General features: G+C 37.9%; 1 protein-coding gene across 2 annotated transcripts in view; it reads left to right on the forward strand.

Moving 5' to 3' along the window:
* The window catches only part of LOC119650214 (cAMP-dependent protein kinase type I regulatory subunit), a 193,179-nt gene that overhangs the window by 40,371 nt on the left and 135,447 nt on the right, over window positions 1-17,361 (forward strand). Inside the window, exon 1 of one of the 2 annotated variants that reach the window (XM_038052780.1) lies at window positions 13,383-13,563. The exons of the other annotated variant lie outside the window; for it this stretch is intronic. Coding sequence (XP_037908708.1) covers window positions 13,534-13,563 — 30 coding nt within the window. The 5' untranslated portion in view covers window positions 13,383-13,533. Of the gene's footprint in view, window positions 1-13,382; window positions 13,564-17,361 lie in introns of those variants that run through there. 2 annotated transcript variants of the gene reach the window in all.

Genomic DNA, 17,361 nt, shown 5'->3' on the forward strand with positions numbered 1-17,361 from the left:
ATTACTATAACGTTTAGTAATTGGCAGCAAAACCCCCCTTAAGTTCATGCTAGCTCACCAACTTTGGTGGAAATCACACTATTACTAACAAAGTTGTAATACGTCAAAGTTGTCGCTTCTTTGCAAATTCAAGACTATGAATGTCAATATCATCCGAAAGTGGATATTCTCTCATAATATATGCTATGTACTAAGAAATACACAAAACCTTTCGTACCTGAGGCGTCCAGCTTCCGGTTTCTGGACTTGTTTAAATTGGCGACACTATTTGTAATGCTAGTACGATTCATAGCTCCATCGTCATAAAAAGTTTTAACCTCATTAAAAATCTCAAATTGGGTTTTTCCTTCATGGGGTAATGGATTCCGCATTTTGTGGGAGATTGAGTCGACATTTTTCGCAAGAGGTGCTCTTGGATCAAGAGCTATACTAGGTGGCCATGTTGTTAACATGTCGAAAAACCCATTGCCTACGACCGTGAAAAACCCATTGCCTACGACCGTGAAAAACCCATTATATTTACTTTTTGGATAGGTCTCGGGCACGGCTATCTAGGGAACCACAAATATGCTGCTATGCTTACCTATTGTTTTGAAGTATTTCCTTAAGCCTGCTGCCGTCGTTTTAAGGAACCTATCGGTATAGTAGATTATCATTTACTGATTTACGTAGTAGGTCTTTGCGATATTTTTCCATCCTACTCTGCCCATTCGAAAATATAAAAATCTAACCGAGAGCTGCCCATCGTGTGCCTAATGTTGCCATCTGTCCGTCTTGTCGCTCCATCTACCTCCTAGATGGACAAAGATGTTCGTTTACGAATTTAGACAACTCGACGTTTCGAAAAATACTAATCATATTACTATATTATTCCTCCTTTCGCTGATATGTGGATTCCATGTGTCGAATTTCGTAGTTGACATATCCCTGTCCGAGGAGATCCGGCGATCTTTATTAAATTGAAAACCAATAAAACATTTAGTTAAATTTAATTTACCAAATTAATAACGTAGAATAAACAACAAGTCCGCGTTTTCCATTTCATCAATTCTGCTTGGGTGGACTTTTCGCAGCGATATAGCTTAATTAAACTGCAATGATAAAATGAAATGATACATCTAAAATCGAATATTCTAAAAAAATGTTAAGAAAATCCAAAGAATTCACTTTAAAACCAAATTCTATCTCATATTCTATTCTACATTGGCAATATGTTTCTAAATTCCCGTTTTCCATTAGGATCAAGCGATGATTATCGCTAATTCCATAAAATTTCTCGGACATTTCCGAGTTTTTCCTAAAAAACTGGAGCAAATTCTCCATGAAAATTAATGCGCTGGAACAATATTCGAAATCACTTTCTAGAGTAAATCCGGTAGAGTATTTCTCTGAACACCATTCTTCCATATTTTGGGCGGCGAAGCCTCCGATCCTGCGGGGTTCTGCATGTGTTTGAATGTTTTGCAATTTCTACTTTACACTATATTGTGCTTTGACACTGTAACTACCCCCTCAAATCTCCCTCTATTCTACCATATTATCTTTGGATATTCTAATATTTCATGGAATATTGAAGTAAGTTTTGCGGAAATGAGTTTTCGCAGTGAACCAGTCGCCAGCTTGTTAATGTATTGGAGTGAAGCGAGGATAGGGGGTAAATGGAGGTTAAAGTTCATTTCCTTGGAAAAGATATTGAATGGGATGTGCTTCATTTAGAGCCTAAACAAACATTTGATAGCTGATCATAATATTGAGCCATTGTTGTGAGGCGCAGATGTTGAAGCTTTTTAGAAATTGGATGATGGTTAATTGTGTTGCAAATTTCTCGTCACTCTCATGAAAATCCTTGTTTGTGCGCATTAAATTGTCACATTTTGTCGATGCCTGCTTGTTTCGTAATTGACTTCCTAAATCTCCTAATTGAACAGGCTTCTTAAGTTGTCTGCCTAGAAGATAAACAATTCTCTATCAAAATACTTCCATTGACCATTCATTCTTGAAGGTCTTCTCTCACTACAATTTTTGGAACTGGAAGAAAAAAATTTTACGAATTGAACAAAGCCATTATTTCACGCAGGTTTTCACTACAATACAGTTTTGTGATTATCCTGTTTCGTCGCTTGGATATCGATCAATTGAAATTGCTTGTTGGCCATTCTTCTTCTGGTTTTGGGAAATTGCAAGCTCGTTCGGTAATATCCTCCACTTGATTGCGTACTTTTATGTTAATGATGTGTTAATAATACTTAAGACGGATACCTTGATACCTTTCACCACAAAGAGAGTAGTCCAGGTCATTGGATATTGAGAATCATTCGCACTTATTGATTTTCCCTAGTGTATACTGTACGTGCGGGGTACTTTGTCAGTTGGGGGCTATCACGCCTGCCAGTGGGCATAAGGTGGAAAAGATGCTGACAGTACAGTGAGAAAAAAATGTCTGCAATTTTGAAATGTTTACATGAATTATATTTTCATGTGCTTCTACGAATTAGAAATATATAGAGAATGAATTAACAGTGAATCTGCCTTTAGTAAACAAAAGTCATGGGTTTTGATCTTTTGATTTCCAGTTTTAAAACCTTTACTTTTTCATACGCTTGCTTAGTTCTACGTCGTCAATTTAATGCCATCATTTCAGTACTTTCCTTATTTATTAGACATGAAATTTTTATTGAAGTATTTAATAAAAGTATCAGTTACTATTATCGTCTATGTATGAGTTGCATTCCCCTTTTCTAAAGATTACGAATAAAGAGATTTTGTAGCGTCGCTATCGATACACCAACAAGCTGTTGTTAAACTCATCCAACCATCTAAGTTTCGCATATTCTTCGAACAAGTAGAAGTTCGCATTATACAACATTTTAGTAGGTCAGTGTAATATCTTTTATCTGACTGGGTTCAAATCTATGACCGCAACACGTGTCCTTAATGCTAAAATGGTAAATTTTTGAATACTTTCGATCGTGGCGTGGGCAGAATATAGAACAGCAAATCTTCCTTTTCCTTGAGACAATTTAGTTTACTTCGAATGCAAATTAGATTAAGGTATTCTCCGATTGTAAATCTTGTACTGAACTAAATTTATCCTCACACATGACCGATTTGATAAATTAATTTTGAAGTTTTGTGAGCAAAAGTTTTGAAGTCCTTTATTTATTCATGTATTGTAGGCATGGATAAATTAGTGTAATCACACTCTCAACGATGTGACCCACAGAGTCTGAAATGACTATTTGTAATTAAATAATATAATTGGAGTTAAATTTTAACGAGTTTCCGTTCCGTGGGATAAGTAAGTTACTCCGTGAGTGGCGAAAATGCAATATATGGTTTGCGGATTTAACGACTTGTGAGCACTTTGTCTAGGAAATTCCGTGTTGAATTGGAAAGCTGGATTGGATGCAAGGAGAGTGTAAATGTTCCTTTGAACTTTCTCAATCCATGGTTATTTCTCTATCTACCTATGATATATCTTTTGAGACGTAATTCATTATAAAGTCGACATTGACCAAAAAGTTTTGAACATGGGGAGTATGGCGAGCGTTCAGGTTTAGCCACAAAGTGGGGAACTCTTATTGGTGGTATTTACTAGGAATGTTAAACTAACAATACTCGCTGCTCCATACTTTTATTGTCATGTGGCCTTCTATGGTAACAAGGAAGTTTGACCTATTGTAAATTGGTCTGAAGCGCGTTCTTGAAATATACCCTGTCTGTGGGTCCTTTTAATATGATACCATGTCGTTGGCCTATTTCAGATGTTCGTATATCAAACAATTATGGTTCAAGCTTCCAGTAAAATCTTCTCTTCGGTAGTCGTGACCAATGCTTTACAGTTCATCTTTGGCCGGCACTTTTACGACGCTATACCTATGAATTTCACGTCCTCCGTTCGCGTTCCTCAATTCCTAAATGCGAGCAGTGATGCCTGTTCTCGGTCGACTAAATCTGTTCAGTAATGTCTATGTTTCTTTGCATGCCCTCGCCTACGCTTTTTCCTTTCATGAATATCGTTTTGTGTTTAAGGGTGTTCTTCATATGGTGCACGTTCAAACTTCCCGTTGAAACTTTCGCGAATTGATGATCTTTGAATTTGGACGAATATTTCATACAACTCTCGTTTGTTCATGGTCTGTCATTGGTCCCATTTTCTCTCTCGAATACATTTAACAATTTCTGATAAGTTTCTATAAGAGTCCGTATTTTAGAATTGTAATTTAACACTGGCAATATTATTGTATTATTGATTTATATATTCGGAGCTTTGTTTTGTTGTTTGCAGCTGCCTTTAATATTAGCAGATCCTATTTACGAGGTGGATTTGCCGTTAGATTTCTTCTCTTTCGTCTGCATTTTTTGCCAGTTGTACGCCTAGATATATCCTATGATAAGCAAACGGCTTGACTTTTTGGGCAAATTTATTTTATCTCCCTCAAAATAACATCCATCTGAGGCAACACATATGCCAATGCCATCATCAGTCCATGTACCGCTAGTAGGCCGCCAAAGGAATGGCCTTGAACTGAGCGGGTTCGGCAAGGGTTTTTCCGTTTCGGCTCGTTTTTGAAAAAAAGCTATATTTTTGAAATTATCAGCATTTTAAATTTCAACCAAATTCAAATAGACTGAAAAGCCCGCGCCATGTTGTGTGACGTGGCAACTCGACCCAAGAAACTTCAGTAGCCCGGCAACTGGCAGTTACTCATAGAAAACTGTCAATATTAATTTCCTGCGTGAAATGCTAAGGAGGACGAGGAAATATTGTTCTATGCTGCTTTCTTGGCTGTTCCGAAAGAAGTTTTTCGGATGAAATGAATCGCCATCGTCCAACAGTCCCCAGTTTCTTTGGAGTCAGTTAGAATTCTGTATCACTTTTATTCAGATTCAAATCAAGAGAAGAAATACAGCAGAATATTGAACGTGACCAAGGTTCGAATCCCGCTCAGTGGAAATCCATTTTTTTGTGTCCTGTGAATCCTTCATACGTTTTATTGCCGTTTAGGTAAAAATGTCAGTATTTACTATCATCATTACTGCCGAAACGTAAAGTACCTTGAAGGATTATCCATTCGAGCATCAATTTCACACGTTTTTGTTAAAAACTGATTGATTACTTGAAAAGTAACGAGTAACAAACACTAAACCGGATGCTGCCTTCACGTGGATAAGATTCAAATTGCTCGTTCGATGACGTCAACGCGTTTTCTTTTCCGCCTTGTGAGAACTCAATTTTTAAACCATTATAATTAACAACTGAGACAACGCTTTGCATGTGTTTTTTGAAGAAACCAGAGATTTGTGGACCAGGTAAAGTAGATGGCCAGTTAAAATTTTGTTGTTAATAATCACATTCTAATTTTTAAATGGGTTTTTTTCCAAACTGCATGTTGAAAAGCGGGTGCCACCATAGCCCAAAATCTAAGTTTTTTAAGGCTTTGCGTGAAGCAATCGATTCGATGTCCGTCTATCCGTCTGTCTGTCACACCCGATTTATTCGGAAACTGCTAGATCGATTGTCACGAAATTTGGTGAGAAGGTGTTGTCTGTGGATCCCATTACATGTAGCAAGTAGCGCCATTTCGTGTCGAGTTTTGGGGGGGGGGGCTCCCCATACATGCGAAAGAGGAGGGCAAATTGTTTTTTCACAGAATATGGTCATGTCAGGCATCAAATGAAAGGGCTCAATTTGTACTTTTCGAAATTGGTCCCATATTTGATATCAGGTGAAACATAGGGGAGTGAGGGCTGAAGACATGACCCTCAAAAAGTGGAACAGGTTTCGTTCTCAGAACCTATCCGACTGAAAATCTGAAAAAAATCACAGTGTTGTATCTCAACCAAATCTAGTCTTGAAAATCCCCACTTCGATAAAGTTAGTAGTAGTATATTAGCATAGTTTGGAAATTTTGACGGAGACTTCCCCTTAAGTTCATAGAAGTACAAAATTTGGCAGTGGTATAAGGGCATAACTTTGGGAAGGAGGAAATCACACCGTTGGTAGCATGTGATAGACTATGGACGAAGTCTGACTCCAAATAAAATGAAAAAACTTATATACGCGTCCAATAAATCTCACTTAAGTCCGACACATCCATGACACCCTTTAGTGCAAATTATTATGCCCATAATCCCAAAATCCGTGGCCATCTAGTCTTAAAGAAAGGGTTATAAGATTCATAGACGTCAGAGCCACACAATGTTTGCCAGTCAAATTCAAATTGATACATGGCCATGGCCAATGATACCAAGTCGATATGAGTCGTTAGCTACTTTTTGCTTCCTTTGCAATGAATAGACTTATAATATTAATAGGCGGCGTAGTTCTCATCGTTCCAGTTATGCTTGACAACTGAGCTTTTGAAGCAGCTTCCTATTTTGAAGTTCCTTTGAACTTTTTAGAAAAAAGAGATGATTAATTAAAAGATAGACATCTTTTAGTTATTTTTCCATTCATTCTATTGTCTGCAGGCAGGTTTGAAGTGAAAATTAGATACTGCACGTGACGTAGTACATTATCTGGGACGATTTCTACTCGTATATGGTGATTTCGAGATATGGAACTTGTACTTCACTCGGAGCCCGCATTGAGTAAGGAAATAATCCAAACTGGAGGAAGCTACTTTTAACTTTTTGTGTAAAACCGTCTGACATCATAGTTTTGCATTGGGGTGCGGAAAATCAACAATTTGTATTTTTGGGTCACATTGGTTGTGGTTGTGAACTGAAATCTGAAATGCAGTTATTTCAACACTAACGTGAAGTTAAAGTCGTCCCGTACCAAACAATTTTTCTGTGCTATATGGGGTTGCTTCAAGGGAGCTGAAGCGCATCATCAAGAATCGTTACCGATAGCGCAAGGATTTTTGACTATTATTGGATATGCATAACATACTAGAACTATATATCTGCAATTGGACAAAACGGGCTCATAGGTTTGTATGCATTCATTAAATACTTAATTTCAACCTTTTGTCAACCACCTTCAAGATTGTTATAGACTTCCGCTATTCTATTCTTAAAGAGGGGGTATAGACACATTTGAATAAAAGTTCGTTAATCTCAAGTTTTTTCCATATGTACAGAGTAAGTGGAAAACGCAAATACTATATATAATCTACACAAATTCTTTAGATATTTTATATGACGCGAAAGAATTTTGTTCAACCTGTTGAAATTTGAATTCAAATCCTGTCATATCATAGCAAATAAGGAGCACCTGTACCGTTAACCTTCATGTTATTCGAGACGCAAAATACTTGTTGTGTTCGCAGCGAAGATTTTATCCTGGCTTTCACCCAAATACAAAGCACATGATTCAACATAAAATACATTTACATGGAATTGATCCTGTGATTTATTCACTCTTTTTATTCTCCTCCGCACTTTTCTTCCACATATCAATTTTTATCTCGACAAATTGAAAAGTAAATCTCATGCCATTACGCACAGAAAAATCTTTATGTCTATATTTCAGTCTACCAAAAATATAAATGGAACGTTTTGATTCCACCACGAAAGGCGCAAGCATTTCTTAGAATGTTTGCACGGGGAGTTTCCTTTCAGTTTAACGTGATGGCTCATATCCTTTTCACCTGTCTTCCCACCAACCACCGACGTCAGCCGAATTCAGCCCAAGTTTTTTGTAATTTTAACGTCGGGCATCGTTGGCAGGGTGCGAGTTAGAGTAAGTATGAATTGCTCCCTCAGTTTCCAGGGAGTCCTTAAGGGGCAAATTGAGGAGCGTAGTTGTAGCTATATAGTATTTAAAGCAGACTATGTTGCTATTGTTGGTGGATGTTTTAAGTGGTAAGCGGTGTCTTTTCTCATTTGATTGAACGGATATCGAAGTTTCGAAGTAGATGGTGGGGGAGCTGTGTATTCTAACTGCTCGGAAAGTTGAATGGTTTTTATGATGTTTTGAAGTAACGCTTAATGCACAGGTTAAAATAGTTATGTGTCGCGCTATAAGAATAGTGGGCACCATCATTATTGGAACTCCTTTCTTGGTGATTTCATCTTCATACCATTCTTAGTTTCTTTTCTGACTCCCTGCTGTCAAAACAAAGCACTAAAATTGTTTGCAGTGCTGAAATCATTTCACCTATGTCATTAAAGGCAAAACTATTGACTTTTTCAGGATCGTTGAGCTTTCCTCCTTGCCGCAATCTTGTTTTGCATTATAAAGTAATTCCTTTTCTCCCCGGCATTTTCCATTGTCAATGCCAAATTTCAGGAGCATAAAAGTACGCCTAAAAGCCAAAATATGTAAATGGAAATGAGTTTCTCCTTCCATAAAACTTGAATAATTTTCCCCTTCTTTAAAGTTTGAACATTTCCACCGGAATTTCTTTTCCACTCAATTTTATTCTAACTTTTGCATACGCAAACGAATGTGTGTGGCGTGTTTAAAAATCAGAACCAATTTAATCAAAAGTGTTTTATAGCGTCGCGTCGACGTTATTGTTGCCTTGTTGATTTGGAAAAATTTCCAAGATAAAGCTGCATTGACGATATCAATTTATTTTAGGCCGCCGTGCTGTTGAAAATTGTTGTTGATGGGTGTAGATAGCTATCAGTCCTTCTAGTTTGGTGAGAAGGTATTACATTACTAAATTCTTCCAAAACAACAGAGTTATTGGAAAATTGTTTCGGTTAGAATTGCGTAGAAAACAGTAAATAAGTTCAATGCTTTGGAGATGAATAATGTACAAGGTCAAGCATTATTCGATTCCTGAAACCTACTCTGATTCGAATTCAGTGAATTAGTTATTAAAGCCAATGCCAACGCCTTCGTTGCCTCTCATATTCTATGAATATACGGCATTGTCTAAATGCTTTCAGCATAAAGGTATTAGGATGCTCATTGAAACCTCCTTCAGGCTGGAATCGGACTTAATCTAATTGAGTTTGGTTCAATGGTAGATATATTTGGATATACTGCGCTGTGTAAACATATTTTGAATAATTGATTTTCTCTAACAGTATGAAGCTTGGAGAAAAACTGACAACTGATATTTGTGCTCGAGAGGCCATGAATTGAATAATGAATTCTCCTCTCTTCCTAAGGGTAAATGGTGCTTTGTTGTATTATTCTAGCTCATTCACATCATATCTGTATTGCATGCCCAGAGTTAGAATTCAATCAAACCGGCAGAAAAAAAGAGTAAAACCATGAATACTGAATGTGAAATATGGAATATCGATCTGTAACCTCCGCGTTACAGCAAAATTTCGAAGAAAACTTTTTATCGGCACATCCAGAAGTCATATGTGGAAGAAACTAAGGAACTGTCACTCTGGTTTTGTAGAGGATTTACAAACTGAGTGTTAAAACGCAAACTAGATTATGTAGGCCAGACTGCGTGTAGTCAGATGATAGGATTCCCATCGTCGGTATGTAGATGAGCACAAATAAATAGTGGTCTCTTTACTAAGGAACAAAAACACGGGATGTCAGAAAATCTGTACATTGACGCACATAACTTTTAAAAGGATTGAAATGATCTAGGAAGTGACAATAAAATCATGCCGTTAAAAAAGACTACTTAACTAGTGTCAACTAGGTCGGTAAGACTACCTATTATATATATATATCATATGTCAGAAGAGTGACTAATTTTGCAGCTCCGTTGTATTTATCAACGTCTTTAACAAAGTTTACGCGTCTTCCACGCCATAAGGGACCTAAAACTCTTAATCATTCATCGGTATTGCGTTAAATTATTATGTTTTTGGTCTTCCAAGGAAAAATAAATTGAAAAATATAATATGCAAACTCCATGGCATGAAGGAAAATAAAAAAAATACTAATAGATTCTCCACGCGGAGGAGACTGTATATAGTAACCCTTAACCTGGATATTACGAGGGAAAACCAGATGAATTGCACTCCCGTCTGATTCTTCTCTCAATTTTCCATTATTCATGAGGTGCTAATGATTTTTTCTATTTTGTAAAGGTGGCCTAAACAAATTTAGATGCGTCTTCCTAAGTGTGAAATAAAACCTTATTAAAATCGGTTAAACCTCCTTAGGTTCATCCTGAAATCAAAGTTATTCGATGTATAATATAGGGTAGGCATGATGTTATGAAATTTGGTGAAAATCCTACAAAGTTCTTTTGTCTAAATTTACTGCACCCCATATGACACTAAAGTGACAGATATTTCCTAAAACTAACATATCTTATTAGAAATTGGAACGGCTAAACCGATTGTCACGAAATTTGATAAGGTGTGCCGGAAAGTCTATAAGGGCAATATCTATGATAGCAAAAGAAGACAAGGCAGACCCTACCTGAGATGCAGCGATGGCGTAGGTCCGGACGCCAGACAGCTTTTAAGGATATCGGATCTCGCCGCAAAACCGTGGTGTCCGGAGTTACTAAAGCAGTTTAGATCGGATACCTGTTGTTCCAACGTGGATGACGATGATGAATGAAGTTTGCGGGTAGCGTCTAATTCAGATAGATATGTTTGTATATTAAAACACCAGTATTCAATATACGTACATATATAAGCGTTCATGCACGAATAACTCGGAAATATGAGTACGATCAATTTATATACGTATGTATATGTACAGTATTCGGTAGTAGGCAGTTTGTTTGTTTAGGGTGAGGATAATATCTATATCTGTAATATGTACGTATACTTTGTAGTTTGGAAAAATATGAAGGAATATGTAGGATTTGTATTTATATACGGATGAAAAAATGTACGCAGAATTTTCGCATATAAAATGAACACAAAACCTTTATACTCGAAGCGCAAGCTTCTAGTATTCCGACTTGTTTTCTTTTTAAGATACTTTAATTTTTCTTTTCTCGTACAGACGGCACTTACCGGGACATCTATCAGAATTTTGTCTGCGATAACACACGCTACGTCGCCTGTAGCTATTGTGAAGTGGCGGTACACCTTAGTGTCACTGAGCGAGGGGTCATTTCTACCTTGCTTCGATTGATTTCATAGGTTAATACTTCCTTGTAGATTGGTGCTGTGTATAATTGAGTGAAGCGAACCATTACGCAGTTCCAATGTTGGGTCATATATTTACTAGCGAAATGCTGGTATATGCCACTTTCCCTTGGACATAGTCGAGACGTCCCTTAAAATTGATCTCCGCATCAACCATCACCCCTAGGTACTTGAAAATCAGCTTTGAAGCTATATATAGTGGTGGTAACCAATTTCGGGCTTGGTCGAAATCAACTTGTCCCATATTGATGATAGTGGAAATTCTGTGATAGTCTATAAGGGACATTGGGTGGGATGATCATGGATCTCCTGGTTGTTTGTTAGACTTCAGTTGCTAAATTAGCTTTTGCATCTTTAGTTCAGCGGGCAAATTTCCTTCTATCATAATAATATCACTGGCGCAACAACACTATGGGATTACGGTACCCTGTAGGAGACAATGTGGTCAGCATTGTGCTGTTCCGAGATTATTATCCTGATTTGTCTCAGGTACTCATTCATAGCTGAGACGACTGGTACCCGACATCAAATCACCATGTAAATTCCACTGCTACCATGCTATCATGCATGCTTAAAACACGCTGATAAAGGATTTTGGCCTGGTGGTAATAGCGAGCTTACAGGCTCTATTGATGATGATATTTAATCCCGGAGCTTTTTTATCTTCGGCTAGGTATGGTGAAGAAATCCAACATACATATATTAATAAGGAGGTTCTGGCACGTTATTGTTATTATTTCCATTCTCTCTCGCTTCTGCATTCAAGCATTTAGATCTGATTTCCCACAAACTTCTTCAAAGTACTTCCAACTGCTGGTGCGTATGGACTGCTTAATCTTATTTCTATAATAGCTTCTGGTTCACTGGCACTTCTTACTCGAAAGCATGCAGCAGGAATTTTGCGGTATCGCCACTTCACCAATATTTTGACCGCCTATTGAAGAGAGCTTCCCACCTCAGCATGACAGCGTTGCATATTTTCATTATGCATTCTAGTTATTTGAGTTACCTTTACTGAGGTCACACCTTCGAGGTCGAGGCCTCCGGCCATCTCTCCAAATGCTTTCTCAAATGATTTTATGGGGCAATTCGGATCCTCTTGTGACCTATTTTCGATCTGGAGAAAAACTTAAATTTTTCGGCACAGCAGTTTCTGAGAATGGAGCTCTGATTTATGTGTGCAACCGTTAACCCGTTAGTTCCTCCATTTGCCGCAGTCCTTTAGGTAAGACCTGCTTGAAAAAGTATCTATCGAGACATTTCATTTGATATCGAGATTACTATATTTGATTTAAGAGAATTTACACGCCTCTTTTGAATATATGCGGACACTTCCTCAACATGTATGGGAGCTCACAGTTTCAACATTTGTACCCAATTTGGGGCCAATAGGTATAACAGTTTCCAAACAAATTGCATATAACAGACAGAGATGGTTGGTAGTGGATTACTTCGACTTTGTTGCATATAATCTGCAGAGTATGAAGAAGAGTCTTTTCAAAGAAGGCCATCCCTCCCGAGAGCATCCAGTACAGGTCGTGGAAAGATGCCCTACAAGCTGACCATTTCATCGTGGCCAATTTAAAATGGAGAGACTGTTACCGGCCGGAAGATTTCACAAGAATTATAGCTGCTCAAATTTAGAAGAACCTGGTCGATCTCTTCCAATACCAAAGCCGGTTAACCAATACAAAATATCGGGACACACAGATATAAAACCAAACAGAGGAATATGGACAAATAATCTTTCGGAGTCCCGGGAAGAAAAGTGATTGAGTCGTTCGAATTTATTAAGGACAAACATAATGTGCACCAGGCCATTAAAAACCGCTAGGATTCTGTACAACAGTGTTAGAAATGAAAAAGCTACGAAGAAAGTAAATGTCAAACGTGAATCCTAGAGATCAAAATGGCCAGTAAGTCATGCTAAATAAAATGCAAGCAGAATTTGGATGGTTGCTTCCGTGGGTTTTTGAGATAGAAGTACAAAACATGCGGTAATTTTGCTTATAAGGTTCAGACTCCATCCTCCCTTTAAGTAATATACTTCTGAATGTCAGTACAATTGAGGGTTTTTATTTTTTTTTGACTGCCACACATTCCAATTTGCATAACTTGAAATGGAAATTTCGCTACATTACGTATCGTTTGCTGAATATTTGGAACATTGATTCTATCATTTAATTTACGGCCGAATGGATCAAAAGAATGGCAAACGCTCCTCTGTTCTGAAAATATATTTTCCATATAGGGGATTGCGATGTACATTTCTAGACGGGTCCACAAAGGCAAATCAAAATTCACCGATCAACTTCTCTAATTCCAACGTTTGTATGCATTCCAGGACTAAAGATTTATGAAGAAAACATTTAAATATTTCTTTTGTTGAATCATCTAAGAATACTTCTAACGCTGACGAACATTGTCATATATAAAATTGTGAAAGATAAAAATATGTACTTATTTTGAAAACAGATTTCTGTTGTCTTGCATTATCGCCAAATCACGATTTTGTTCAAGTGAAGTAAACAAAAAACTGCCACGCACAAGATGTCCACTAATATGTTAACTCTTCCATTGGTGAGTATCTATTGCACGTTAGCATCTTTTTTGAAGTTCATGTTAGAGAATTTAAGATTGAAATGAATCTATTCTATAAAAAAAATTATCAACATTGAGTTTTAAAGGGGCAGATTAAATGATTATTCAGTGAATTATCAGGGGAAAGGGTAAATCAATTCACGTATTTCGTTAAGTTTGGTAATTTCCCTGTATATTTTTCTCTGACAAAAATGTAGAAGGATATTTTTTAACCGGCTAAATATTTCCTTCCTTTCAAATTTATCAGGGCAGATGGTTATTTTTCATTTGTGTAATAATGTTTATATATTTTCCTTGCTTTCATTCGATTTCTTCGTTTTTAAAAAATGTTTGAGCCTATAAAGATGTGTAAAGTATTTTAGCAACCATAAAATTTATTTTGACAGCGTGAAATGATACATTTGCTAAATTCATAATTTAAACGAATTAACAAGAAGACGCTAGGGTACGTGTTTCCAAGCGGCTTTCATCAGATCGACGCTTTTTTACATTAATAGCTAAAATAAATAATCGAAAGGATAATATTTTTTGGATGTGTATACATAAATATTTAGTATTTTAGACTCAAGATTCAGTTATTTTCCTTTCCAAAAAATGGCCGTTCAGTGCCCCTGTATACAAATATGAATTTTAATGGCAATTTCTGCAAAAATGTTTCGAAATACCAACAACCATGCACTGAATCTCGACTATGTATATGGCAGGTCTGCTGATTTCGTACCTTGAAATAGATTGGATTATATTTAGCCATTCATAAATTCATGATATAAACTCAAGATAAATGCCGTATGTACTTACATATGAACACGAAATCCAATTGCCCCGAATGAAAGTGAATTTCTGTATATTTGTGAAGGAATGTCTTCATATCATTTCTATTACGTAATGGCATTTGAGTTACGCTTGGGAATGCCGTGAGGACTGTGTAGGTGCTTATCTAAAGTGAAATTAATTTCATCGGGAAAACAGATTAAAGAATAATCAGAAATGTTTTCCCTAGCGAGATGAAATATGAACAATTTTTCTGGATTATTGCATGGAAATAGACGAGAATTATTGATCCTCAATAATGGTATGGTGAGAAACGTAATGATTTTCAGATGTCCTTTTTGTACTCATTAATCAGATTAGAGATGATGGGAAGTAATTTTCTGTTCGTGCTAACCACGAGGAGGCAGAAAGGCTGAATACCTGCAAATGTTGAATATTTTCGCAACGCACAATGAATCATCATTATATTGTCCATCTGATGAAAATAGTTATTAATTTTTGAATTTTTTTCTATTTACAGGTAAGTCATTACGATGCTGTTGATATATTTTTCAAAGTGCTAAATATTTTTGATGAAGCTGTGCAAAATATGAGTAAGTTGTAAATCATATTTCAAGACTTTTCATTCATGTATTCAATATTAATCGGGCTGTAGCTATTAATTACACAATTAGGAAATCGAAGTAGATTCATTTTTATTGCCGTTGTTGTTTTGAGATGAATAGGTCTACACATTACATTAAAGAAGTCCAAAGTATAGTCTGCCCTTAATAGATAAGGATATCAACAGTGGTCGGGTGTGTGTGGGGGGGAAGCAAGGCTTTTGAGCACTTAAACCGTGGTGGTCCATTGTACTCGATTCCTGACATACAGTTCTTTGCAGTGAGGCTGCGTTACAGGGAAAATTCTAGTTTCGGCCTAATGATTGCAACAGTATTTCCACATAACTATATGATGCCTAAGTCTCCATTTCGAGGGAAACATCCGCCTGTATAGCCCACAAGCTGTGGTAGCTCGCAATATGTTTACCCCTACATATTTATTTATTTTTTCTTGTCTAGAATAACGCTCAGTTTTTCCACTTCTTCGAAAAGTTGGAGGGTTGAACCGTAGAGCTAGGCATGCTAGGAAAATATTTCTCAGAAGTAGCTCTAAGTGCTCTATACTCTCCTTGACGCTTTGAAGTTGACAGTAAAGTCGCTCTTGCTTTTTCATTGGTAACCGCTGTTTTTGAAGTGTTTAAACTACCCTTGCAATAATTTCGTGTTGAAAGGTTCGCAGAAATCGCAAATTCTCTCCCTCTCATTTCTGTCGCCTGTTCTCCCAGATGATGTACTTCCAAGAGAATCGGTACAGACACTCTGGAATACGTAAAAGTTCCATCCGGTTTTGTAAGAGAACGCAACTTGGCCGTCTTATCCCAATTGCGGTCTACACACAGCCTGGAAGTATCTTTTTTGCCTTTCACTTCCTCACAGTATACTTTCAAGAAGTCTCGCTTCGAACGTTCTACGAGTGTTTTATATTTTTACCTAAGTTCTTGAAATTTAATCATCCTTCATTTTTGTTTACTTTTACAAGCACAATTCAGTTTTTGCAGTACCACGTTTGCGTCCTTGACATTCACTTGAGGACGATTATGGAGAGAACGCCTTTCTCTAAGTCCCAGCATGCCTACCTCAAAGGAAAATCCACAGAAACCGCCCTCCACGAGGTAATTGGCACGGTTGAGCGGTCGCTGCAGTACAAGCAGTATACCCTTGTTGCCTTCTTGGATATAGAGGGAGCTTTTAACAACATCAGTACCAACGCCATCTGCGAAGCTTTGACTGGTATTGGATTGGAGGGGTATCTGACAAATTGGATTATATCCATGCTAAATAGGATAATCTAGTCGGATCTGGGAGGCAAGCATTTGACCAGAGCTGTGAACAGAGGCACGCCTCAGGGTGGCGCCATCTCACCGGTGCTCTGGTTAATAGTAATCGACAAAACGTACGTACATTGGACAGCAGCGGGGTGAAGGTGGTGGCATATATTGACGACTTGGTGATATTAGTATCAGGGATGTTTCTGTCCATTATGAGCGTTGCGAAAGGTGTGCCTGTGGGCCAGAAGATGCGGACTCAGCATAAACCCAACTAAAACGCAATTGATGCTATTCACCAGCAAGATACCTGAATTCCATCTACCACGGCTGAATGAATAAAGATTGGTTCTTTCCTCTAATGTAAAGTATCTGGGTGTAATCCTGGATCCTAAGCTAAATTGGAGATTGAACATTGAACTGAGAAGGCCTGTATAGCCTTCTATGCCTGCAAGAGAACTTTTGCAAAAAATGGGGTCTCCAGCCGAGGAGTACACCTGGATGTACACCGCTGTAGTGCGGCCGATCCTAACGTACGGCTCTATAACGTACGGCTTTGAAGACAAAATATAATAGAACGAAGTTTAATAGGATTCAAAGGACTGCGTGTGCAGGTGCTACTGGGGCTCTGCAGTCCTGCCCAGCAGATGCTCTCAATGTACTCTTGCATCTCCTCCTCCTAGACCTCCACATTAGATATTCTGGGCAGCGAAGTACTATGGCCACAGCAACAGCCTAGATGAAATACCTCGGTAAATCTGGGCATCCCCCACGGACTATGCCACACGCAAGCTGAATTTCACGAGAAACTTTGCTGTGGATCTTCCAACCAGGGCAAAGTGGAAGAACGGGGGCGTGTTGCAAGACTATGATACAGTATTCTTTATGAGTGGATCAAAGATTGTCTGTGGAGTCGGCGCGGGGGTTTTCTCGAATACACAGTGTATCCAAGTCGTATGGTCTCCCAGGTTTCGCCAGTGTATTCCAGGCGGAAGTACTGGCGATATTGGAAGTCTGCCGATGGCTGGAGCGAGATTCGAGCCCCAAGCGTGATATAGCCATTCTGACCGACAGCCAAGCGGCCATCAAGGCCTTGTACTTAGCGACGACATCTTCCAGGCTGGTGGGGCAGTGCAGAG

Source organism: Hermetia illucens, chromosome 2 (assembly GCF_905115235.1).
Source record: "Hermetia illucens chromosome 2, iHerIll2.2.curated.20191125, whole genome shotgun sequence".
Lineage (NCBI taxonomy): Eukaryota > Metazoa > Arthropoda > Insecta > Diptera > Stratiomyidae > Hermetia > Hermetia illucens.